The 27730-nt window shown below is 39.7% G+C and overlaps 4 protein-coding genes across 6 annotated transcripts in view; all 4 read left to right on the forward strand.

Annotated features, from left to right (window-relative positions):
* Window positions 1-27730, forward strand: part of LOC306856321 (uncharacterized protein) — a 1000538-nt gene that overhangs the window by 16222 nt on the left and 956586 nt on the right. Inside the window, exon 2 of the mRNA XM_079395543.1 lies at window positions 723-2444. Coding sequence (XP_079251669.1) covers window positions 782-2444 — 1663 coding nt within the window. The 5' untranslated portion in view covers window positions 723-781. The remainder of the gene's footprint in view (window positions 1-722; window positions 2445-27730) is intronic.
* On the forward strand, window positions 4923-6102 carry LOC306856584 (tripartite motif-containing protein 16-like). The gene is made up of 2 exons (XM_079395946.1): window positions 4923-4997; window positions 5209-6102. The coding sequence occupies exons 1-2, from the start codon at window positions 4943-4945 to the stop codon at window positions 5748-5750; spliced, it is 597 nt and encodes a 198-aa protein (XP_079252072.1). The 5' UTR covers window positions 4923-4942; the 3' UTR covers window positions 5751-6102.
* LOC306845076 (uncharacterized protein) lies at window positions 9956-11909 on the forward strand (the record flags this gene model as incomplete). The annotated part of the gene is made up of 4 exons (XM_079377636.1): window positions 9956-10320; window positions 10793-10948; window positions 11266-11358; window positions 11784-11909. The coding sequence occupies exons 1-4, from the start codon at window positions 9970-9972 to the stop codon at window positions 11907-11909; spliced, it is 726 nt and encodes a 241-aa protein (XP_079233762.1). The 5' UTR covers window positions 9956-9969.
* LOC306856327 (NLR family CARD domain-containing protein 3-like) overlaps window positions 19136-27730 on the forward strand; it is a gene marked incomplete at its 3' end in the record, with an annotated part of 34684 nt that continues 26089 nt past the window's right edge. For all 3 annotated transcript variants that reach the window (XR_013783005.1, XR_013783006.1, XM_079395549.1), the window contains exons 1-2: window positions 19136-19266; window positions 21642-21755. Coding sequence is in view for 1 of the 3 variants with exons in the window: in XM_079395549.1 (XP_079251675.1) it covers window positions 19151-19266; window positions 21642-21755 (230 nt within the window). The remainder of the gene's footprint in view (window positions 19267-21641; window positions 21756-27730) is intronic.

The following is a 27730-nucleotide window of genomic DNA, read 5'->3' on the forward strand; positions in this document are numbered from 1 at the left end:
AACCTCATTGCTCTCTGCGGTGTCAGACGATGGCATCTTAGCCCTGTATCGGCCACCGTAGCTTCTCTAAAGGGAGGGGTGAGCGGGGGACTGAGCCGCTGGATGCAATTCACAAACTCAACCGCTACATGCCGCTAAAATCTACACACTGCACCTTTAAGCATATTCTGCCCAAGCCGTCAAACTGACTTCATCAGAGAAGGAATGTAATTCCAGAGCGGAAGCAAATTATCAGATTTTGATTAAAGATTACTAAAACATTTTCTTTCAGTGGATTAACTTGCACAGAATAATTGTTCACTTTATGACTAGCAATTTGTGCTAATAAAATAAATATTTTAAATTTTGATTTCCTGCAGACTATAAGCAATAAGATTACGTTAGAGAAAGCCATGTTGTTCCTTATCCAAACAGCTGTATCTTACTCTACTACCTACCTACGTATTATCCCCAAACGGAAAACAGCCTATAGGCCCCCTAGAGCACAAAAACACCCGACAAAACATAATACCCATACTGTGGTCGGTTACAAGCTATATGACTTTATATTAACTAATGATCTGTTAAGCATTATATAATGTTTGTTAATAACTTATTAATGAAAGTTTTGCTAAAAATACTTATGTTTAAAATTGTCTAACAGATACAGGATGCATTTTTACTTCAGTTGTTCATTGTGTCCATTGTACGTACGTAGCTGTTAAAACCATTTCTCATTTCAGGTGTTACTCTGTGGGATAAGAAATCACTGACGGAAGATTTGGACAGTCGTCCTCAGCCCATGACAGATTTGAAGTTCAGTAGCTCTGACTCTCTCTCTAGTAAGTCCAGTCTTCTAGATGTAAGTGCTTCCCTTAAGGCCAGCTTCTTGGGGGGGCTGGTGGAGGTGGGAGGATCTGCCAAGTACCTGCGTGACACCAAATCCTCCAACCAACAGTCCAGAGTAACAATGCATTACAGCGAAAACTCAAGATTTGATCAGCTCACTATGACTCAGCTGGGCCAGATCACCTACACTCAGGTGTTTGACCAGAAAACTGCAACTCACGTGGTCACCGCTGTGCTGTACGGAGCTCAAGCCTTCATGGTGTTTGATCGCTCATTTGCTGAAGATGAAAACAAGCAGGACATTGAGGGAGAACTGAATGTCATGGTCAAGAAGATCCCTGAATTTTCCATTGAGGGAAAAGGAGCTGTAAAAATGACAGATGAAGATAATAAAAAGGCTAAGAATATCACCTGCACATTTCATGGTGATGTCCATCTCGAGCAGAATCCCACCACGTACCTGGAGGCCCTGGAGGTGTACAAGAAGCTCCCCACTCTCCTGAAGGAAAATCCACAGAATGCAGTGCCAATAAAAGTCTGGCTCTATCCTCTAACTTTACTGGATACAAACGCAGCTCGATTGGAGAGAGAAATCAGCACACGCTTGATTTCCAACACTGAAGATATGATGGAGGAGCTGGGGGAGGTAGAGAGGACATGCAATGATCTGTCCAGAAGAACAGAGGTAAATGTTTTCAGTGACATCAAAGAAAGGCTTCGCTCATTTCAGGATTCATTTAGCATTTACAAGATGGTGCTCCAGAAAGCACTGGCCAGGGTCTTGCCTGCCATTCGAGGAGGAGGTACGGAGGAACAATCCCTGGAAGACATCCTGGAGATACACAGCAGATCCCCTTTTAATGCTGACTCGCTTAACCAATGGTTAGCTGATGCAAAGTCTGAACTTAACTTATTGAATAATCACAGCAAGACACTGAAGGAGATCAACACTGAAGATTCAGACAGGCTCAACGGCATCCTTCTTGATCCTGATATTAATGTCATAGTGTGCTTGACCTTCACATCTCTAAAATATAAAGACCCATATCTTTCAACCCTGACAGAGTTTCTAAAATCTGACATGTTTAAAGAGCTAGATGAAAAAATAAACCTGCCTTCTGTGACATCAGACTTCAGAAAGTGGTTCAGAGATCCTGAAGTCATTCCAAAGATGAGAGAGAACTTATTGGTCTTCAAGAAATTTTCAGAGGCCAATAAAAATGAGAAGAATATCCGATTCATTATTTCTGCCATCTCCAATCCCTCCATTCCAGGCTCCTCCATCTATTTGTATGAAAATGGGAAACTGATCGACACAAATTTCCAGCCCGTGTCCAAGCCGCCCCAGCCAATAGTAAAGAATGTCCTGGAGGAAACTGTGTCCCTGAAACTGCAGAAGTCCCCAACTGGAGAAAAAGTGAAGTACAGAGTGGAGTACCAGCAGGTGAAAGCAGATTCTGGAGCTGAGGAACAGTGGCTTGTCATAGACACAGCTGATGAAGACTTCACGCTGACTGAACTGGTATCTGGAGAGCAGTACCTGATCCGCTACAGGATAGTGGGTAAAGTGGGAGTGAGTGAAGCCAGTGATACTATCAGCCTTACACTCTCTTCAAGTAAGTGTCATCTGCACATTTTCATGAATATTTTCTTTCTTTTTAAAAATTTCCTCAAAACATTTGCTAAGTTCAAACAATCAACATTTAGAATTATGTTTGGGACTGTATTTAACAGGTGTACTTCACATGGCTCCAGGGGATAATAAAAGCCTTCTGGAGCGAAGCATATTTGTCACTTTATAAAGTAAAAAAACGCTGCATCATGACATACAAAACTACATCCTACTTTGTGCAAGTTATGCTCAAGTCAAATCTGTATAGCTGTTTGACCTGAAAGTTTGTTATTTTACTTTATAAAGTGTAACATATGCTTTACTTCAGAAGGCCTTTTTCCCAGTGCAACAGGCCTGTATGCCAGGAGCACTAATGTGTAGTTGTCATTTGTGAGGCATGTAAGCACTAAAATGGCAATTTGCTGTACACGTGTGATTTAATTTTTATTTAATTAAATTTTCTTTTAGTTGGTCACATACACTTCAATTCACTACAGTTGCACAACAGATACACTACTGTTCAAATTCAGTGTTATGGGTTATCAGTGATATGTGTATGTTATGTGTGACAAAGTGTTAAATGTGTTGACCTAAATAACTGCTAAAACGATTATTGTAACAAAATGTTCCTTATTCTTTTGTTTTATCATGCTTGCATACATGGGTCCTTTTTGACCCATGTGTGTAAACTTGACTTACTAACACAAAACCTAAGAGAAATGTAAATAATAGTTGATGGTCATTGAAAACAATATATTTTGAATACTCTTGGATAATGGAATTTATAGATCAGGGAAAATTCAATGCTGAAATAAACTAATTTAAAAAGATGAAACTTGTCATCAGTTAAGTCATGAAGTTACCAAAAGCTTCCTTAAAACTGTGCATGTTAGTATTTGTTATATATGAGTCACATTTAAGAACGTGTCTCTGAAATGCACTGGTTTTCAAAACTGTCCTGGAGCAGCCCAGCACCGTCTCCTTCATCTAACACACCCGATTCAACTCGTCAGCTCATTAGTAGAGACTTTCAAACCTGAACTAGATCAGAAAATGTTCAGCAGCGGCAGCTATTAAAGGAATAGCAGCTAAAATAACATAATAACCAGCTGCTGTGATGTCTGTTCATCAAAGGACAAAAGAAAATTTAATTAAAAATTTAGTGTTTGATTATTTTATTAATTTTCTGTATATTTATGTCACGAATCTGGTCTGTGGACTTTCGTTTACTCATCACCAGAGGTCACTCCTCCATCACATTGACTCTTGCACCACACTACTGCTGCACTTCACACACAAACTACATTTCCCATCATCCATTGCACTGAGGACACATACAGCTGATTGCACTAATCACGCTCACACCTGAGAACTATCACACTATCACACACCCTACTTAAACCATGGACTTCCTCTTCCTCTAGGCCGAGTATTGTTCTGCGTATAATACTCTCCTAGTGTTAACTGCCTTACCGAGCCTTTTTGTGTTTTCTAAGTTTAGTTTGTTTTGTTTATAGTCTTGTTTCCCACCCTTATATCGTGGATTTACCCTTGTCTCAAAAAACAAAATGCCATTATACAAATATTCAAAATTGATTTAAGGATTGAATGTGAAATTATTAAAAGACTGACTTTATTTACAATAATAAAAAATAAACAGAAAAAGTCAACAAACAAGACAGACAAACAGCAGGGATTACTGTGTTGGGCATGCATTAGCATCAGGCTTTGCTGGGGAAGAGTTAGGAATCTGCCACCAGTCTTTTATTGCTGCTGCGCTGGAGCTGGAGTCTAAAACAGAAACAGACCGAGTTAGTGCAGCACTCAAGCCACATCTCTCTATAGCACGTCATACAATACAGATCGTTTTACAGCAGCTTCACACTAATACATACACAAAATAAGATGCGAATGTTGTCAAATTCATCAATTATGAAACATTCAATTTCAGCTGTAAAGCAGCTCTACAGAAGACAATAGAGACATAACTCGGTCAATTCAGTTCACGTTTGTGTTCTCATTCATTAGTGTGAGTGCAGTTAAATCAATAATATTGTCATTCAAACCCACACCAAACAAGCCAAAGGTGACAATGAAACCAAACTCCATCAGGTGACAGGAAAGGAGAAACCAGGCACCATTGTTCTGTCATTAGGGCTGCATTAAATCATTAAATCATGATTATTCTGCTCATAAACAGTTATTGCTATGGGTGTAAATCAGAGAGTTCATCACCATACAATATGATATTCTCAGATCCAGCAATACAATATTTGCCGATACCTCAAAATTCCACAATACGATTCGATACGAGTATATTGATCATTTATTGATGATATTATATACCTATTTTAAACAACCATCTACATTTTAAACACACAAATATATAACATGAACATTTATCTGAAATTCACATCCTGTACCTCAACTGAGACACTCACAAAAAAATTCATTTAACATTTTTTTAATGTTAGGTGGAATTAATCAACTTGATTCAAAACAATGTGTCTGTTGTTCTCCACAGTCATTCCCAGGACCAGGGACAACTTCCTACAATGTAAGTCAGCGAGTGTGTTCATGCTTTTCCTGTAGAAGAAGAAAGAAGAGTTTTATAACTGATGATTTAAATGATTAAGCTGTACTGAGACACTGCTAAAATATATTGAGCATTTACTTTGCTGATGATACACTGCTGATATCAGTTCAGATACTTTAAAAGATCAAACAGATTCCTGATTCCTGATTCTGATGTGTTTTATCTCCATCAGATTCCCAGCAGTTCACTCTGGATCTGAACACAGTGAATAAACTCCTCTATCTGTCTGAGAGCAACAGAGTGATTACTAACATGCCCGCATTCTCATTAGTCGCTAACATAGTCCAGCCGCATCCTGATCATCCAGACAGATTTGATGTGCCTCAGGTGTTGTGTAGAGAGAGTGTGCGTGGACGCTGGTACTGGGAGCTGGAGTGGAGTGAAGATAGTCACGTGTCTATATCAGTGTCATATAAGAGCATCAGCAGGAAGGGACAGGGTAATGAGTGTACGTTTGGATGTAATGATCAGTCCTGGTGTTTGGACCGCACTGCCTCCACTTACTCATTCTGGCACAATAACATAAAATCTATTCTCCCTGTAAAGCCCATCATCAGTAGAGTAGGAGTGTTTGTGGATTACAGTGCAGGAACTCTGTCCTTCTACAGCGTCTCTGACACAATGAGCCTCATCCACACAGTCCAGACCACATTCACTCAGCCGCTCTATCCTGGGTTTTGGATTAATGGTGGATCAGTGAAACTGTGTTGGTGAATCAGAATATAACTGACAAGGGATTCTACCCATAATGCTTTGAGCTGCATGATAAATCAGTAACAGTGAGATGTTATAGAGTCTCATCACATTAATATGAACATCAATCAGAATAAATGTGTGTCAGAAATCCTCATCTAGACAGTTAAGATCAGTGTGTGTGTGATGATCTGTGTTTTCTCATTAAAATCAGTCTTGTATTATTACGATCAAACTCAGTCTGATATATTTTCTTTCATGTGATTTTCTCTATTGTTTGTAATGAAATACTGTCAAATCATCTCGATCATATTTTATTTGATGATGAATGTGTGAAATGTCTAAATGCTGCATGAATTATGAATAAAATTAATCAACTGAAATAAGCTTCAGGAGAGTTTCTGATGTTATCAAATATGACATTAATCATAGCATTTAATCAAATATATTCATTCTAACTACAGTAAAGACATTTAATTATTATGGGATCTCCTTCAGTGAAAGATCACGACAGAATATTTACTTTCTGAAATATCTCTTTTCTTCTGAGTAGTAAAATATTTTAATGACAGTATATTCACTGAACAAAAATCTGTTCTTTTATTTACTAAAACAATTCAAAATGTGTTCAAACATGTGCAGGCTTTGCTCAATTCATTTAAACAAATATTACCATAGAAATAAAGCAAATGTTACTTCAGCTGAAATATAATCCTTTTTATTAATTTAATTATTAATTCAGTTATAACAAATACTTACAGAAATGTGTTACAAATACAATAATCTAATTCTGCCGTCAAATAAAAAGTAACCCTAACAATGACCAAAATATTAATTGTATTTAATTATTATTTAAATGATAAATCAAAAATGTTGTGACTGCAATAATCATTTACATTGTCAGTTAGCAGATGCTTTTATCCAAAGCAACTTACAAATGAGGACAACAGAAGCAATCAAAATATTAAAACATTATATCCTATATATATATATATATATATATATATTTTGGACACTTTATTTGATTATTTCTGTTTAATAAAAGCCTCTCCGAGGCCTGGCGCCACACCGTTTGCGTCTGTCGTTTGCTCTTCCCTCAACTATATATATATATATATATATATATATATGTCAATAATCTCTCGTCCATAAAATAAAATCATCTGCCAAACTGAACCCTTTGAAGTTTCGAAAGGTAAAGAAATGTGCTTTATTTTTATTCTTCTATAATTCTGGATCTCTTTTATTCTGGATCTCTAACTGCTGCAGTAGAAAGAAAAAAAAAAAACAGTAAAAACAATATTGTTCTTAAAATATCAAGAGTTTTTTATTTTTATTGCAGCAGTTAGAGATCCATCCGTGCTGGATATATAGGTCCGAGTCGCTAAAGACTCAAATATGTTTATTTATTTATTTATTTAGTCATTTAGCAGACGCTTTTATCCAAAGCGACTTACAAATGAGGACATAAGAAGCAATCAAAACCAACAAAAGAGCAACAACGTGCAAGTGCTATTACAAGTCTTGGTTAGCCTAACGCAGTACAGATAATTATTATTATTATTGTTGTTATTTTTTAATAAAAAGACATAGATAAAATACAATTAGAATAGATAGTGCTAGAGTTAGAGGGTCAAGTAAAGATAATATGTAATCATGATTGGGAAACATTCATGCATTTAAAGGTTAAATCAAACACAACTTGTTGACACAAACATGTCTGAACACGTACATTATTTTACACAATAGAAACCGTTTTGTCACAAGAAAAAAATAAAATAAGTGCAAATAAATGATAATATTATTAATAAAGTATTATGCTTTAGAAATAGAAATTAACCCAGGGTTACACACATATAGCCTAAATTGCCAACGAATGCAGTAACACTTTATAATAATGTTCAGTTGTAAGTCATTTATAAGTGATTAGTTAATGATGAACTAATCATTTACAAACATTCATAAGCGATTAATAAGTGATATGCTAATAATTTGTGTTTTGTTAACTCATTTACAAGTAATTAGCTAATGATAAACTAATAATTTACAAAACATGACTATACATTCACAAACGATTAAGTAATATGCTAACGATTTACAAATCTGTCATAAGTTATCTTTAAAAAATAGCATCATGAAATAATCAAACAGATCCTTAAGGGTTAATAGTTACTAGTTAATAACATTGCTGTAACATAAACATAATCTAACATCTAATCATGTGTTCATCTTTTCATAGACATGTTTATATGTCATATTTTTATTTTTAACATTAATTTTCATGACAGTCTTCAGATATTTTCATTATCTCCTATTATTTTCTGATATTTTCATTATCTCCATTAGTTTTGATAAAATTTTTTGATTAAATGTGAATCTACGTCACACTGCGTTGCAAGCTGGGGCGCCGCTGCCATTTTGAGAGGATCACCCTCTGCAACAAATGATGAAATTAATACAGATTAGAGGCCGATCGATTCATTGGTTTTGCATATTAATCGGCACCGGTAGTTGATTTGCAGAACTATCGGTTATCGGCCAAAATCCATGCCGATAGTTTTCCATGTTGCGTTTTTTTCCAGTCCCGGCGCCATGGGCGGGCAATGTGGGGCCTGGCCCGCCCTGTGAGTCTCTAGTGCCCGCCCTGGACGAGCCTGCTGAGTAAAGAAAACGCTGTACTATTCAAACATTAGTTATTATTTATTTACCCTTTCATTTTGAAAAAGCGGAGCTCTGTCTCCTCCAGGCTGTGCATGCCGCGTCAATCTGAAAGGAGGCGGGGTGAAGTTACCAGCTTTCGCTGAGAGCTTGAGGATCCAATGGCGATGCAAGGTTTTATTGACAAGCTCTTTTTAATGATTGGCATTGGTTAAAGATTTTAAAACCCTCTGATTTAAAATAATAATGACGAATTATAATAGAGATTTAAAATATGCTTCATCTTTCATTTTAAATTCTTAATTTTGATCATCAAATGTAATTAGAATAAGACACTATAGGAAAGTTACCAATCAAATTTAGTAATTTAATTTACATTAAATAATGTTATGAGATCATTTGAAATATTTTTTTTAGTTTGGTGGTTCTAGCTTGAAAGCTCTAGGAGTAGCGTTCAGAAATGTTAGTCTCATACGAATAATAAGAAGCTTAAATAGCAGATAAGTAGGTTGGTTTTCTCAAGCCAAACTAATTATTCACTGATCATCTTCCCATTCACTAAAGCTCTGAAATGCAACATAAAAGGTATTTGAGCTACAAACATGACAGAGGGAATTAGTTGACTGAATGTTTCATAGATGAACTCGACACGTGTTTGAGCATGAAACATAATATCTGAGAATTACAGCAAAGAGTTTCAGCAAACAAACAAACTGCACCGAAAGCTTCAAAAGACTTACCACACATGAACTCATTTTCTGTGTCTTTAATATCGTTTGTGGAGGGAGCTTTGTGAGAGCCATTATAAGCTTTTATTACATGGAAAAGAGCTGAATATTAGTATTTACCTGAAAGAACAGTTTAAAATCAAGTTTGTTCCTTTGACTAAAAGCCGAGTTATCGGTGGAAATTATTTTATTAACAAGTTAATTCATGATAACACATGCAATATTATTGCAAATTGTTACAGATCTTTAGTAAAAGTCCTCCAGAAGATGAAGTGATTATTAGAAGCTCATCTGAAGAATCACACAGTGTCCTCTCAGTCCTTAAACAATTCAGACATGTTCATTTGCAAACTCAATAATTATCTCCTCATTTCTTTGTTTCTGTGCTGCTGTCAGGGTCAGTGCAGATTGTTTTACATATTTTTTTGAATATACAAATAAGAAATGTTGGAAAGAACGACACTTTTAAACAAACTAAACTGCCAGTAGGTGGCGGCAGGTGATAAGCGGTCTTGGTTCCTCGGTTAGTTCATCCGACACCATCATTTTACCAAGGTCCCCAGAGTTTCGATCTGAACCGTGGCCAACTGTCTTTGAGATACCCACCTTTTCATATAATGTTGAACTGCCCCTTCAAGCAGGAAATAAGGCCTATGAAACTGATGGCTCACTCCTTCATAATCCAAGCATGAACTCTGACATACTTGAGAAACTTGCTGAAGCAATATTCCACTACCTCTGGCCTTCAAATACTGGCAGTTGTAGAAGCTCTGCTAAAAAAGCATCCATGCCTAAAAGAGCCTGGAACCTCATATTCAGGCATGTACGGTTGGCAGCAGCGTCTTAGATACAAGATGGCTAATTACCGTTCCAAAATGAGAAGGCGTGAAGTTCCTTGTCCTGAGCTTGATATCAACTCCTTGAAAAGGAAACCCCATGGTGAGAGAAATCCTGCAAAAAATTGCAAGCGACCAAAGAGCGCAGAGGTGAACTACCTTCCTCCACATCCAAGTGGAGAAACTAGCGACACTCTGGAGTTAGAGAGACAGCAGCTTCTTAACGAGGTAAAGAAGAAGAACAACAACAAGGTGATTCAAGAAAAAATGGCCAAAACATTCTCCTATCGAAGGCTCGAAGTTGTGAGTGGTAGTCCTGCAGCTGAAGACTTCAGAGAGAGATGGCCTGCTTTGTTTTGTGAAGCTGAGGTAGGTGAATCTGTAAACCCTTAAACATTATACCTGCTCTATTGGGCAGTAACAACAATTTAAAATTGGAAGCCATATTTGTTGGCTTGGGGGTAGCTCAGTCTGTAGGGAGTTGGGTTGGGAACCGGAGGGTCGCTGGTTCAAGTCCCCATACGGACCAAAATATGGTGGTGGACTGGTAGTTGGAGTGGTGCCAGTTCACCTCCTGGGCACTGCCAAGGTGCTCAGGGCGCCTTTCCATGGGCAGCTCCCTCACTCTGACATCTCTCCATTAGTGCATGTATAGGCTTAGCTTGTGTGTGTAATTCAGGCCTGTGTGTAATAACAACAGAGTGAAAAGATTGGAATTTCCCCTTGCAGGATTAATAAAGTATACATTATTATTAATATCTACAGGATTTAAACTCGGCATCAGACTATTTGACCTAGTTCCTAATTTTGTAATTTTGTATTTTTTTTTTTGTAAAATCAGATCAAGGAGGAATTCAGGAGAATAACTACAGTTTCACTGGAGCAGAGCTTTATGTATAAACTTGACCACTACACAACAAAACTTATTGCCCTGATGACGGCCAAGGGAGGTGTCATCGGTACCAAGCTGAGGCCGTTTATGGACAGACTGAGCCGGGTAGGCTTATTTAAAATAGTCATGCAATGAGAGAGTCTCTCTCGCTCTTTCTTCTCTCTCACACAGCAGGTAATCTTTAAAAAAATATGTAAAATCCACAAATAGATAAGTAAATGCATGTGTTTTTGACAGGTCATAAAACTGTATTGGATTGGGATATATATATATATATATATATAAAATGGTCTTTTTAAAAACTTAAATTTAACTTGTAACAGATAACTGCACACAAAAAAACTGCATGCAGGTATATATGCAGGACAACTCCTACTGCTTGTAATGCACACAGTACTGACACATTATCAATCTGTTCACAGAACCAAAGCATTGAGATGAGACGTGAAACTGTCATCCGCAGCCTTATCCTGTACCTCGGCGAGAAAGAAGAAGAGCTATTTGAAGATTGTCCGGTAAAGCATGATTTTCTTTTTGTGTCATAAAAATCATTTTTAAGTGCAAGTGAAAGACACAAACATGAAGATTTTCCACTCAGCAATGGTCCAAATTATGTGCAGTCACAACTTAAACGTAGTCTGGATATTACAAAGTCATAGGGTTTCCTGGCACTGTGAAGGTGCAGAGGCACACAATGTATGGTTTCGAACAACATTCATTTTATGGGTACAATCTGTGATTGCAGCTGTCTTGTGCAATGTTCTACTCATTTTCTTATTAACGTTGACTCACTGTAAAGCACATTATACTGAATTTAACATAATGTGAGTTATGTTTAGTCATTTTTAGCAAGCATGCTCGTTCTGCACTGATAATGCATCTCTTTTGTATTTGTTTCTCAATAGAATTGTGTTCTTTCTTTTTTATAAACTGTATGCAGGAGGACACTCGCAGTGATGCCGCCGAACATATCCTTAAGATACTGGTCGAGAGGATCCAGTCGATGTGTCCATCCTTTTGGAAGGCAGGGAAATGTTTCCAGGATATTATGGAATGTTTGACATAATAAACTGTTCAACTTTATTGTATTTAATTGTGATAAAAGTATTTGATGCAGAGAAAATTATTACATTTATTTGGTAACATTTAAAAAAAGCAACATTTACATAATAATAGTGAGTAATATAAATTCATTAAACTAAGTAATTCAAAATGTGAAATAGACAGACATGATAAAATCTACTTAATTACTTCATAACAGTAAATATTACAGATTTATAAAATTTACTTGATATTTGCACAACAGTGACGTTCCTTTTAAAATTCAATTTACTTAATTACTTTTAATAAATACAACCTGCTAAGTTAAATATAATTAAGTAACATTTACTTAATGTCTTCACAAATGTTACATTTAGAGTTAAGTACATTTTACTTGATACTGGCAAGTAAGTTGTACTTGATATCCCACAGTTATATAATTTGACACAACAGAGATTTACTGTACAAAAATAAATAAGTTTGATAATTGGTTGGTCAGTTATTTAATGATAAAGGAAAACCTTTTAAATCTGAGGAATATTTGTCACACTATAAAATCCTAGTTACAGCAGAGAATTTCCCCATTCCTTCTGGGATTATTATGTTTATGAAAGGTTTTAATAACCAGTTTTCTCAGGTTGTGCCACATCTTAAAGTGTTTGAAACAGTTCTTGGTAAATTATCCCTGACCATGCCGTCGAACCAAGTTTGCTGGGAAGAGATACGTATGGCGCTCTGGGCAATCGCCGATCAATACAGCATAATGTTTGTCACACTGTACAACAACAATAAATAGTTCCTTATTGTAATTCATTTAGTCATTCCGTTTCAAATCAACCAAAATTTCAGAAACTTCCCCAGTGCAATTTTATTTTTTTCAGAAGATAAGCATGTATTATGATCATACCTGTCAAGTTTTGGATTTGAAAATAAGGGAAATTTTCCGGCGCCCGCCGCGAGCATTCCCACTAGAGGGTGACACGGGAGTGAATTTTCAAATCTCTCCCGTCCCACTCCCACAAAAAAAATCCCATCCCAATCCCATAAAAAAACTGGGGGGAAATCCCGTCCCGTCCCAATCCCAGAAGAATGACTCCCACTCCCGTGTTGTTTTTTTTTTTTTTTGGGCTGGAATCTGTCAGTTACAGTAAACAAAAATACAGTACAGATCACAGCATGCCCAGCTTAGTTGAATAAAAATCCAAAATGTAATTTATTTTATTGAACTGAAAGTCATCTTAACAATGCACAGTGTGTTTCATGTTGAATTTTATGCAAATCATCCATCCATCCATACACACACACACACATTATATAAGGAAGGAAGAAGGAAGAGATTGTCGGTTGCCTCGAGAGGGCTGCTTTGCATGTGTGACGCTGAAGGCCACTCGTGCCTGAGTCTGAAAAGTACTTAATCAGTTGTCTACAAGTCTTGCAGCTGGCGTATGGCGTTTTCACGCCATCTTTCTCAACGTGTAAAATTTTTGGAGTTATTTCAGACCGCCCAGAAATATCCGTGAGCACAACTGACGTATTATTTTCAGACAGTAGTCGTTGCAGTGTAGCTTTCACGTCTGCCTCCATTTTGGTTATGATTTTCGCGGCTAAAAAGTGCGTTATTACCATTATTGGTGGTTGGCACTATCGCCACCAACTGTTACGGGTGTGTGGAGCACGGGTCCAGCACTTTCAGGTCCCTCAGGAGTGGATGGTCGAGGGGAAAGGAGGAGAACATCTTCTTAAGCACTGCCTCATAGAAGCTTCTCACAGTTCTACAACAGCATAAGAGTGAAAAAATGCATTAGTGATAATATTTTTAGGCACACTACAGCCCATACTGTCAAATATGATATCATAATATAACTACTGGGTAATATACTGGGAAAGATTTTCTTCTCGGCTGACACAGGGAGCTCAGTGCTTCTCATGAATGCCTTTGTGTCTGCTCCAATAAAGAGATCTTCATCAGCCAACTGATGTCCATCTCCATACTCCACCTCCCTGAGAGGTACACCCACGATTGCCCTGGCTGGTATGAGGTAGCCCAGGATCCTCTTTATCAGCCTGCACATCTCATCTTCAAGTCTGTGAATTTGTACTCCCTCTGACTGCAGATAATATCAATGGTCACAACAAAATAACAGTGAAATAAGAATACTACAATAAACACAAACATTTAATTATATGTTATTATTCACTAATTCATTCAATATCATTGACACCCACCTGGAAGGCAATGTTAAATTCAGATAAAGGCTTAAGGGCAGCACTCAGGAAGAGGAAGTAGGTCTTCATGATTGGATCACGCAGATGGCTTGCCAGATCACGCACTTTAACACTCCTCTACTTCCTCATGACTGTTAAAGTAGGCCTACAGTACATAGAGATACAGGGTATAGTAAACTGTGTAGATATCTGCTGAGTGGAGTTACCATCCTACCTGTAGTGCATCCCACTGGTTCAGCACCCTCTGGATGCAGGTTAACAGACTTAGCCATCTTGTGCTGCAGTACCTGAGGAGCTTCAGGTGGTCTGAATCAGTGAAGTCTACAAACTCTTTGTAAACTTCACATCTTTTTGCACTGAGAGATAGAAAATTACTCTGTTAGTGGTTGGAATTGTGAGTGAGTGAGTGTGTGTGTGTAAAGAATATGAACAGCAGGTCTACTAGGCTACCTTGTTCATAAGTTAGCCACATGCAATGTTGTTACATTGTAACACACACAATATTAGGCAAGATAAATAGCAGGCCTATATGTATGCATTTACCTTTTATCAAAGTGGGTGTATATCCCCACCAGGATGTCTTCCACCGGTACCTGGGCTGCTCTGATGCCACAGCCAGTGGCCAGCTGTACCAGGTGGCAGATGCAGCCAAGGTCCTGGATGTGGGGCTGGCTGGTCTTCAGTCTGCTGATGACCGAGTTATGTCGGCCTTTCATAACACTCGCATTATTAGAGTTAAAGGCAATCAGGTTATCCCATGGGATGCCTCTTTTTCTATTGGAAACAGGAAACAATGCCACAAAACGTCTCAGACAAAATGTAAGGTTGTAATTAAATCCAAACTACTAAACATGTCAATAACACAGTGCAGTTCAGTTCCCCTTACCTTAATGCTTCACTCAGCTTTCCATACAGATTTTCTGCATTTCCTACATTGCATGTAGGCATCTCCAGGAATCTTGTAGCGACCTGCAGAGTGGCCTCATCGTAGAGTCTAGTCAGGATGACAAATTCTTTGTCTGTTTTTCTGTTGTTTGATTCGTCACACATCAGTGAAAAGGGCTGAGATCGGCACGTCTTGGCCAACTCATCCTCTAGTTCTGCTGCTATGGCACCTGTTGAGTGTCCAGTAATTAGCTAGTAACGTTAGCCTACAACATGCATGCCATGGGTTGATGCTCAATTGTTAGAATATTCAAACACATTTCAAACCCATTTTATACAGTTTTAGCAAACGTACAGTAGCCCAGCAGTAAGATAGGTTAAAGAAAAAAGAAAGAGTTTTCACTAAAACTCTTAAAAGAACTTTTTAGTTCTTTTCACTAAACAAAAGAAGTGAGGAATATGTTTATAATTTAACAGCAGCGGTCACGGTGATGATGAGGCGAGCACCAGTGACCGGGCCGCACCTCTCGTTTCTCGCATGTCTGCTGGGCGGCGATCAAACGGGCAGGGCGGCGCTTTTCACGAGCGGAGATAGCTACTAAACGAATCATGTCATTTTTATTTTTTTATTTTTCTTATCTCGGTTCTTTTGTCCTAAGTTATGCTATTACTCCATTAATTTATACAAGCATGTATTGTATATCAAGCGCTCCCTGAACGCAGTCTCTGGCTTATTGCCAGTCAAGCGCGAGCACGCTGCAGCTGTCTAGAGTGATAACGACGCTGATCTGATCAAGTCATGTGACCCGAGTCCACACCCCTGGGACCAGCACCATTTTTATATTAATGCTTTTCATTACTTTCATTTAGTTGAAACGGTGACAGCTTGAAATAAATTGACAAGTTTAGAACACATAACTACAAGAGTTATAAACTGTCTGGTTATGTATTATATATCCAGAGTAGAACAGGAGAATAATTGGAGATTAGCACAGCAATCTGTGATGTTTAACTGTGTTTGTTAAACAGTGTGGCTGCAGTGTGTGGAAACATCCAGGCTATAATAGTAAAAATCCACCCACTCATTTATTTATAATCTAATAAAATCATAAACAGCCTCTCAGGACGAGCGGTTTCAGATTCTCCCTCTGTTCACATCACAGAGGGGAAAAAGTCCCGCACATTAGTGATGCTGCCCTATAAGCACAGATACAGCCCTGAGAGAGAAGCTGCGGTCCGCCTCCACCATTAACGTTACTGATTACTGTAGCTGCTGGAGATATACACTGTCAGCGCCAAAGAGGCTTTTCAAGTGTTGTGTTGGGATGCACTAAAGAACATAGGGGTCTCCATAGACTCCCCTCATCTGAGCCATTGTGGACACTGTGGTTAAGTATCATTTTCTGAGGAAATATCCTGGAAAAAATCGGTCAAGTCCCCAATACGTGCAGGGATCAATACCAACACAGGCTGCATTGGTTAAGCGTACGGGGCTGTCACGTGATGAACGAACGACTCAAACCCGAACACTTGTCAGATAAGAGGTGGTGCGCTAATCATAGACTAAAGACCCAGGTAAACAATTAAGTAATATTTTCTGTTTCTTATAGCATAGTTTTATATTGTTTGTAGTGTGATAAACGTTTGCATAAGTAGTAGATGTGTTTGGAAAGTAACAGATAACATTTGAATTATATTTTGCTAAAATGAACGAAATGAACGAAATGACTCGAAAAAAGATTCGTTCATTTTGCTGAACGAGACTCAGAGGTCCGAGTCGGTAAAATGATCCGAACTTCCCATGACTACTGCTAATGCGAAACTGGGGCTCTTGAAGCTCCGCCCTCTTCTCCGGGAGCACCAGCTCATTTGCATTAAAGTAACACACTCAATATCAAAGCGTTTGGGCTCATACCTGAAAAGTGGCAATTTTAACAAGCTATAAAAAATTATTTCTTGGGTATTTTGAGCTAAAATTTCACATACACACTCATGAGAGACTGATTTTACATCTTGTAAAAAGGAGCATAATAGATCCCCTTTAATGAACAGAAAAACATTTGAACCAGTTTTACTAGCAGCTTGTGCCAGCGCAAACAGTCTTTTGGTGTTAAAATAGTACTGTCAGGTTTTACTAAAGACGCACAGTGAAGTATTAGCGTTGAAAAGGCGTGGACAGTTATTTTTGCACCTGACCTTATTGTAGGGCTTCTCAATAAATCAAAATGAAATCAAAATTGCGATTAGACAGACGCTGCGATTGGTTCTGTGGTCAGTAGTAAATCTTCATCCGAAGGCCAGAGGACACTCTTGCACGGAAACTCCAAATATGCCCTGCAGAAGAAGCCCAGTTGCTGAATAAACAGAAGATGTAACTGCTTTCATTGATACAACGTGACTAATAAACACACAACTACTGCAATATATGGTTTATCTGAGTTCTTCTTATTATAAGTTTCATTATAATAAAGTATAATGCAATGCTAATCGACATAACCTCTATCACTGCTTAGAATACTGTGAAATATGTTGCGTGCTTTATTCTGTGTTAGAAGCCTCATCATCTCACGGAAGGATTTATTTCAAACACTCGACTGATGTTATGAAGTGAGTTTGGAGGAAAAACGTTATTAAATGTGGTGTTTTCACGTGCTTTCAGATGGAGCAGCATTTACTAGAGCCGTAGTTCACTGAGAAGCAGAATGATTTCTTCGAATTCATAATCACGCAAGAATATTGTCTGCAAATTGTTATAATTTTTTTTTGCGTAGCTTGTCAGTGAACTACGGCTCTGTGTAGTAAATGCTGCTCCATCTGAAAGAAGGCAATCGCATTCGATTAATTGTGCAGCCCTACCTTATTGAGTATGCATTTGTAGGAGTTTACCTTTCAGACGCAAAATATTCAAATGAATTACGCAACGAGATTTACTCATGTTTGCGCTCGTCAAATTACTGGTATTTGCGCCATTATTTAATGGCCAAAAAAGCATGTCTTAAACTTGCTTGAAATGCATGCAGTTATTGTTGGGAGGAGACACCGCGGAGAACAGAGAGTGCATGGTAGAAGGGAGAGGATTTTTTCCACACGTATTAATTTATTTGGAATGCAATAAGAACACAAAAATATAGTTTGCCAAGCCATGTTATTTTTAATAGGCTCGGTGCACAGGATGAGCTTCGGCGACGCGAGTGTGTGCATACTTACTTCCGCCTTGCGACGTTCGCATTTACTGTAAAGGGAAACTTCATACGAAACTTGGCTAGATAGAAATAATACATGTTTGCAAGTCGTGTGTTCCTGGGGGTCAGTTTGTGTCTTTTACAACATGTACAGTGACTAAAATAAGTCTTTTACCACAGTAAAGTGATTTTTACTTGTGATACTTGACTGTTGTGCTTTTATTTTCATTGCCTCTCTTTAAATCAGTTTTTCTCAAAATTCATGGTGATCAGCCAACTTAAGACAACCATAACTTTTGTTAAGTTCAAGCTATGGATGAAATACAAACAGTTTTGGAACCTATAATAGGTCAAATTTCACCATGTGGTGGGTTTCCTAGATTGCATCACATGTATTAGTTATATAGTTTTTAAGTATTTTTAAATATAATTTAAATTGATTTCGCACAATTAAACCAACATCATATTGCATATTGATTATTGCATTATTTAACAAGGTATCACATATATAGCATTTTTCTTCAATATCTCACAGCCCTAATATGTAGCCAGTGACAGAGTAAAAGCATATGTGTGGACCGTATTTTCAGCTTCAGAATAATGAATATTTTTATTTTGGTGTGACCGTTGCCCTGTTTGCAAGTTCAGTTCTTTTAAAGCCACCACCCCAAATTCATACCAAATTGAGCACTTTAAAGGGTTAGTTCACCCCAAAATGAAAATTAGCCTGTGATTTATTCACCCTCAAAGCATTTAGGTGTATATGACTTTCTTCTTTCAGACAAATACAATTACATAAAGTAAAGTAAATCCACTTTATGGATTTAGAAGAAAAGGATCCTGCTGCAGCTCCACATTCTCTTCAGTCTCATTGTGTGTGTAGCGTTAAGATTTACTGCAATAATAATCACAATATTATGTGTCATTTGTTCTCTTATGTCTTCATATGCAGGTGTGAAGTCAGTTTGTCATTATGGAGAACAGAGAGAGATCTTCATCTCCTGATCACAGCTGTGTGTCTCTGAAGAGTGACAGATCCATGGGTCCTCCTCCTAAATTCAGTGATGATCCAGTGACCTCTGACCCCAGGTGAGATATAATCCAGTGTTAAGGTCAATTCATGCTGCACTGATAAACACTAACCAGCGTGAACAATCACTGGATCAAAGTACATCATTTCTCAGACGCTCCACGAGTCGACAAGTGCTGCTTCAATATGTAGGAAAAACACACCGAGCAACAGCAGCAGATTCAGACAGGAGTCACACACTGACTCTCAATTAGAGCTGCAGATAACCAGCATTTTACTGATTCATCTGAAGATTATTTCTGTGATTCATTGGACAAAATTTATTAATTACTGAAATTTATATGTTTTAAAAATTACAAAGTAATTAATTTTAATCATTATTTTACAAAATGTTAGTCCTCGTGTGCAAAAAAAAGTTTAAATTTAAGAATCACATTCTAAACAAAAAGATACCTGATTGCTTACAAGTAAAAGCAGAAGAGAAATGACAATTTAAAATTATTATAAAAATAAAAGCTCAAAATGTTAACTTGTACAAGCTTTGAGAGACACACATTCACTCATTTGAACATAGAAACCAAACTCTGAACCTACATTTAATTTCTAATGAAATATTGTCATGAAATTATTATGTAGAAATTTGATCAGAATGTATATTTCAGTCAGAATTATTGCGTTCCAGTTCTGCTACAGATGGCACTCATCCAGAACAATACTTCTACCGTGGCGGCAACATTAAAAATGTGTATTCACTGCCTTTTATCGTTAAGTGGCTCTTTAACCACAGACTTTAAAAAGTGCGAATATGAACACGTTGGAGCATATTCCCTCATGTTTTGCATTGCATTCTGCCGAAATTGCTTGCAGTTGGTCTATAATCTAAGATAAACTAGTTAAATAATTTATATTCACAGAAGCAAATTTAGTCCTTTAGTGCGTTTGTTATTCAGAACGAAGTCAAGCAGCATATACTAGTGAATGACAGTGAGCTTGCGCTTACGTTTTACTGTGTTACACTACACTGTATTTTAAATTTACAAATTTAACAGGTGTGCAGTATTATTTATAGTATTGAATGATATGTTACATTACCATAAAATAAAGAAAAGGTAGTTTACTTCGTATTGGAGCATTAAAAGTGGAAACATATTCAATGTGGATATGCTAATGTCAGTGTCACATTATTTGTCACAAATACAAATGTTTGAAATTAACATTTAATAATTCCTACAATAAACATAACAATTTCTACATGTACTTTATCTGTCCTTATTTAACAGGAACTACAGTAGACAACTCCTGCACATGACATGCCCAAATTAAGAAATCATTGAACATTTTTTAAAAATAAAATTCCTTCTTTAATATTAGTGAAAATGTGAGCACATTGTATTATTTCTTTCCTATTATTAAACAAGAAACGAATAAATAAAACCTGACCACGATTTAGCCAATACAATGAAAATAGCCTACTGGACAAATTAATAAGTTTAAACTCACAAGTTCTTTCATGATGCAACAAATACATTATATAACGAAATAGTATTTTGGAATATAAAAACTAATAAAGGGGGACTAAATTCGTCAGGATACGATTCGTTTAACATTTACAATACAATAGGAAAAAGTGTGGCAGAGAGAGAGAGAGAAAAATGATGTTGTACAAAAAAGCCTAGATATTTTTATTCGTCTTGTCAAAATACTAATAGATACGAGATAGATCTTGTTTCCAGAATCTCACATTTAAATTTCCGCTACTGAAAGAGAGATCGGCTAACAAATAAAAGTGTAGTCCGCACAAAATTGTATTTATTTTATTTGTCTTGTCAATTCTTGAATTTGATGACTTTGACTTGAATTTATGAATCAAAATTTGTTTAACATTTTATGCAACACAGCAGGAAAAAAAGTGTCAGAGAAAATAAAAATGTTGTTCAAAAATTTATTTGTATCGTTTTGTCAATCGTTTAACATTTACAACACAATAGCAGAGAGAGAGAGAAAAAAAGTAGCCTACGTTGTACAAAAATAGCCTTAGCTATTTTTATTTTTATTGTCAAAATACTAAATTCGTTTGACATTTTTCTGTTAACCTTCACCCCCCATTGTGGGCCTCACAGGTGAAAATAACATAGATAAATTAAAATGGTAACAGTTCCTGACAAAGTGTTGTAAAAAACACTCTAGGCTTTACTATCCATCATCCAGAGTTGATAATGCTCAAAAAGATAATAAAAAAGGGGGAAAAAATAGAATAAAATTGCTTTGTATATAGTATGTACTGTATACTGATTGCCAGACATAAAGTGATATTGGCAGAGATGGTCATCCAGTCAGTCATCACACGCTGATGTGCATCTATACAGATGATAATCATACAGATGAACAGAACAGCAGACAGAACTAAAGGAAGAATGATTTCTGTGTTTATCAGGATCTGCAGTGAGAGATCTTCATCTCCTGATCACAGCTGTGTGTCTCTGAAGAGTGATGCATCCATGGGTCCTCCTCCTAAATTCAGTGATGATCCAGTGACCTCTGACCCCAGGTGAGGATAAACCTGCTTTATGACAGTCAAAAACACGCTCAATGCACACAGACAGGACTTGACACAATGAGCACATGTGCTTCTGCATTAAAAACCTCAGGAGTGCAATGAAAATTATATATACTGTATATATATATATATATATAAGAAAAAAATATTAAATTAAATATATATTTATTAGAATACAAAAAGCACACGTTTTTTTAAATAGTTCTGTATTTAATAATTATGTGATTATTTATAGGCCTGCTTTAAACACAGTATTTAACCAATATTAACCAGGAAAAAACAAAAACAAAACAAAGCAAAAAACTATTTTGAAATGTCCGATTTTCTATTGCTGACTGCTCACTGAAAAAGATGAGGGCGATAAAATATGCATATTCACACGGGATTAGTATTACCTGGTGACCTCCAGTCATTTGTAATAATTGCGGAGGTTGTCTGCGATCTTAATCCCGTGCAAATCGGCCATGTCTGTAATTTGTAAAGTAAATATTCCCCCGCAAATGACCTACCATATTTCACCAAACACCGAGGTCCTGTGATAATTTTAGTCCCATACGATATATACATATTTAGTCGGCATCTCTGTGATGTGGCCAGCATTTATGACACCGCTTGTCATTTTTTCAAGGTTCTTGTTTCCTGTGCACCTTTTTAATCGATCTTTTGCAAAAAATGGAGGCTGCAAAGTGTTTTGATAGTAGTTTGGGTGCTGGGTCATATGTACTTTTGCATAAAAAGAAATCTGAAAACCTTCAGAAGAGTGAAAACAAGAATGATTAGATGGAAATGGATGACATGTATAGCAGCATTTGGTAGGGAACAGTTTATGATATATACTGTTATGCAAAGCCTTGACATCACATCTGGGAGATAAGTCTGTAAGTTTGAGTAAAATCACAGGCTTTGTTTATCCTGAATGCGCCACACAAAATTCAGATGTGAGGGGGGAGTAATTTCGAAATCACATGAGGTCCCCAGATAATACTAATCCAGTGCGAATAGGGCTTTAAAACCATCTTACATGTTACAATATCCACACATAAAGTACAGACTCTCATAATTCATCAGCAGTCAATCACAAGCAATCATCTGGCATAAATGTGCCCTATTATTCACTGATTGTGAACTGCTGTGAAACAAGCCTATAGAACCAGCAACAGTGCCACGGTTTTACTCTGTATGTGCAGCACTCAGATTTGTTTTGTCACAACAGCCTTTTGATGTTTAATGATCAATTTAGGCTGTATCGTGATTCCTGCTTTTCAGTCTCCACATTTAAAGATAATAAAGAATAATGATGATGTTTGTTGTGCAGTTAAAGATGTTGAAGACTCTGTAAGGACCTGCAGGAGCTTGTTTTATTCACAGTTGTGCTCCTGAACACAGTTCACTGTTCACACACATCTATTGTTTGCTGCAGATGTGAGTAAAATGCTCACACTGTCGAGTTCTGACAGAGAGATGAGTTACCGTATTGACCCGAATATAAGACAATGTTCCCTGTCGATACTACACTCGTACTGCGTCGCTAGACGCTATGGGGAAAAACTCCTTTTTCTCCGAGGACTGAAGACTTTTTCAATCACGCAGTGTGACTGCACGGCCATTGGTTCGTGCAGTAATAAAAAAACAAACCAAAGGCTCGTCAGTGATACTGCACGAGCCTATGGCGGCAAAGCCCGCCAGAGCCCGCCAGAAGGGGTGGGGTCATCTGGCTATATAAGCAGGCGCTTCGCCATAGGAAAACAGATAAATTCTCCTTCAGCGACGATGATCATCCCTTCGCTGACACTCGAGACTGGAAGACGCTCGCCGTAGAAACGCCTCGCTGCGGATAGAAGCTGCCTTTTACTCTGCACCCTCTCGCTGCTCTGCCTGCTCTTCGAGCTGCTCCAGCGACCTGTGCAGATGCCAGCCTCGTCCCCTGCGGCCATCCGGTGAGTCTAAAATCAAATTTCTCTGAAAGAGCAAATTTCAAGCGACGTTGTTGCAAATGTCGCACTGTGAGTGTGGCTCGCGCAGGGAATTCTGCACGATGCAGAAGGGCAGTGAGCGCTTTGCCTCTGTGGGCAACGCCCACACAGACTGCGCGTTCATTGAGACAGAAAGCTCACTCGAGTATGAGTCTTGCTCTTCTCCACTCGCTGGCCTTCTAGCAAGGCAGCTCCGCTCTTCCGTTTCTTCTCTCTCAGCAAGCTCGGAGAATGAAACGATAGGGCCACGGGGCTAAGTAACCGGTTTTGAGTGATCCCACGCCGGCTCAAGAGCCCGCATGCTCACTCTTACCGCAGCGCTCTGATCCGCCAGTGTTTTTACACGTGAGAATCACCGCCCCTCGTTACTATATCCTCTTGGGCGGACCGGAGTAGAAAGCTATCTTTGACAGCTTTGCATGTGCGTGTGAGTCGCTAAAGCTGCTCCCTCACAAACAGACTGCTTTCGTCGAAAGCCGCCCCTGATTCACTCACTATAAGGCGCCACCGCCTTCCCCGCTTTCATGTTCCTCTTCTCCCAGACACCTCGGAGGAAGGAACACTAACTCGCGGAGCGGAGCGATCAGGCTTGAGTGATTGCACATCAGTTTATCTCGTGTGCTCACTTTAATCTGCCGGAGTGTGTTAAACACGCGAGGATCAGCGCTCCTCATCGCACTGAGTGGCACAATCCATTTATACAGATCTTACAATACTGCGCTGGTTGGCCCCGCCTTCCCCGCTCTCACTCTCTGGAAACCGAGAGATCGCGGGGCTGAGCGGGCAGGCTCGAGTGATTTTTGCGCGCTGGCATAGCCCCGTGTGTTTCACTCTGCACACAGCGCTTTGATCTGCCGGTGTGTTTGCACTAAGGATTAGCGCCTCTCGCAGCTCTTTGATCTGCTCGCGCTATTTTCACTATTAAGCTGTCCTTGCTGCGCTCGCGGTTATCCTACTTCAACGAAGTTGGCCCCGCCTCCCCTGCTTTCGTGTTTCTCATCTCCCAGTTACCTCGGAGAAGAAATATCAAATCGCGGGTTTGAGCTTTCAAGCGTGAGTGAATTTACGCTGGCCAAACCCCCGTGTTTCACTCTCCATACAGCTTTGATCTGACAGTCTGTGTCTTGCCCTGCCTCCCCTCGTCCGCTACGAACAGATCTGATGGGATGCGTGCATCAGTTTTTGATCTGCCAGGGTGTTAACACACAAAGATCATCAGCACCCCTCTTCTAATGAGTGGTTTGATCTTTTTAGGCAAATTGATAGAAAGGGCTGTCATTATGATTATCTCTGTCAGGTTCAGATTCTAGACCCCGCCCACGGGGGAGTTGACTGCTCTCCTGATGGAAGCATTGAGTCTAGCGCCGCGAAACGGCCACTGTTTAGCTCGGTGTGTCGACGGCAATGTGTTTGTGTACATACTGTTGTGAACTGGGCCCATTTATATAGCTCCCACACAGCCGATCACTACTATAGTGAGGAAAAATAAAACGCAAACATTTTCAAAGGAATAATTTTCTCTTAACAGGTGTGTCGAGTCCCCACACGGCGACTCACCACCCAAATTAATTCCAACACCCTTGCCACACGGGCTGAGGCCTGGCGGGCCATCCCCGGAGTGTCACAGTGGGTTCTGGGGATTATAGAAAGAGGTTATACACTTCAATTCGCTCGAGGACCCCCGCGGTACAGCGGCAGGGTCCCCACCTTAGTGCGGACAGCAACGCTCACGTTCTGCGAGCTGAGGTGGAGAAATTGCTGGTGAAAGGAGCTATAGAAATAGTTCCCCCAGCTCAGAGCGAATCAGGCTTCTACAGCCGTTATTTCCTCGTCCCCAAAAAGGATGGTGGCCTCCGGCCCATCCTCGATCTCAGACGTCTGAAACGTGCCCTAATGAGACGGCCATTCAGAATGACTACATTGAAGCAGATCCTCTCGCAAATTCACCCAGAGGACTGGTTCTTTTTGCTGGATCTGAAAGACGCTTATTTTCACATCCAGATAGCCCCCCATCACAGACGATTCTTGAGATTCGCCTTCGAGGGTGTGGCTTATCAATACACGGTCCTGCCCTTCGGGCTGGCTCTAGCTCCCCGCACTTTTACGAAGTGCATAGACACGGCTCTCTCCCCTCTGAGACAGATGGGAATCCGTGTCCTGAATTACCTCGACGACTGGCTCATTCTGGCACAGTCAGAGGCAGAGCTGGTAGCACACAGGTCCCTCCTCCTCAGTCACTTGGAGAACTTGGGACTCAGGATCAATTTAGTCAAGAGCTCCCTGTCCCCCAGCCAACGAACTTCGTTCCTGGGGACAGTTTTCGACTCCGCCCGCATGAAGGCGAAAGTCACGCCAGATCGCGTTCTGGCCATATGGCAGCTTGCGGCTTCCTTCAAGATTGGAGCCTCCTACCCACTCAAATTGTTTCAAAGGATGCTGGGCCTCATGGCCTCTGCATCGCCAGTTCTTCGGTTGGGCCTTCTCAAGATGAGATCCCTTCAGTACTGGCTGAAACCTCTAATTCCGCCTCATGCGTGGCGTCATGGACGCATTCACGTCAGGGTTAACCGGGCCTGAGTGTCAGCCCTGGCCCCCTGGAAGAACCTGTAATGGTTCGAACAAGGCGTGACAATGGGTTTGGTTTATAGAAGGAAGGTTGTTACAACAGATGCTTCCAACATAGGTTGGGGAGCTCTGTGCAATGGCAAACCGACCTTTGGCTCCTGGACGAACGCAGAAGGACAGATGCACATCAACTGCCTTGAAATGAAAGCAGTATGTCAAGCTCTTCAGTTCTTCCTGCCAGTCCTGAAGGGACACCACGTGCTAGTCCGCTCGGACAACATGACAGTGGTGTCATACATAAATCGCCAGGGCGGGCTCACCTCGAAACGCCTTTTCGAGATGGCAGAGCGCCTCTTGGTATGGGCACATCTCAACCTGCGTTCACTGAGAGCAGCTCATGTGCCCGGCGTTCTGAACCAAGGAGCAAACATGCTCTCTCGGAACAACGTCCCCTCAGAGGAGTGGATGCTCCACCCACAGACGGTTCAGGAAATCCGGCGAATCTTTGGCAGGGCAGAGGTCGACCTCTTCGCCCCCAAAGACAACTCTCACTGCCAGATTTATTTTTAGAAGAGCGAGGACGCGTTGGCCCATGAATGATTCCTCAGGTAATCAGACAAATCAGGGAATGCAAGCAAAAAGTGCTTCTAGTGGCCCCACTCTGGAAGAACCAGCTTTGGATCCCAGAGTTATCGCAGCTGCTAATAGCGGCTCCGTGGTCCATTCCCCTGAGGCGAGATCTCCTCTCCCAGGTGAACAGACCGATCTGGCACCCCCAGCCCGAGCTGTGGGACCTGCATCTATGGGCACTCGATGGGACTCAGTAGATCTCCCCGAATGTCCTGAATACCATTGAACAGGCTAGAGCCCTGTCCACGAGACGCCTCTACGCCTCTAAATGGTCGGTTTTCTCCACCTGGCGTCAAGCCCGCAGTGAAGACCTGACAACATGTGACATATGTGATATTGTCATATCTACAGGAGCTGTTGGATAAGGGCCGCGCCCCTTCCACGCTCAGTCTACGTGGCAGCAATAGCAGCTTCTCACGCTCCTATAGCCGGACAGTTGGTGGGCCGGAACAACCTGGTTGTCCGTTTCCTGAGGGGATCTCGGAGGCTCCATCCGCCCCGACCCCTCGCAGTCCCTGCATGGGACCGGCCCACGGTCCTGAGAGCCCTTAAGGGCCCTTCTTTTGAGCCACTGCAATCTGCAAGCTTAAAAACACTGTCGCTCAAGACCGCTCTGCTACTAGCGCTAGCATCGGTGAAGCGAGTAGGTGACTTGCAGGCTCTCTCTGTAAACACTGCCTGTCTTGAGTTTGGGCCTAACGACTCTAAGGTCGTCCTAAAACCAAAACACGGCTATGTCCCTAAGGCGCTCTACACTCCGTTTAGAGCCCAGGTTATTACGCTTTCTGCGCTCCCCTC

This window comes from Barbus barbus (genome assembly GCF_936440315.1).
Source record: "Barbus barbus genome assembly, chromosome: 3".
NCBI classification, from domain to species: Eukaryota; Metazoa; Chordata; class Actinopteri; order Cypriniformes; family Cyprinidae; genus Barbus; species Barbus barbus.

What these genes read in the sequence shown, in the direction of transcription:
- LOC306856584 (XM_079395946.1), top strand. Translation starts at nt 4,943, where the DNA reads ATGTGTCTGTTGTTCTCCACAGTCATTCCCAGGACCAGGGACAACTTC. An exon ending in CAGGGACAACTTCCTACAAT is followed by an intron (nt 4,998 to 5,208) that starts GTAAGTCAGCGA and finishes TATCTCCATCAG; the next exon opens with ATTCCCAGCAGTTCACTCTG.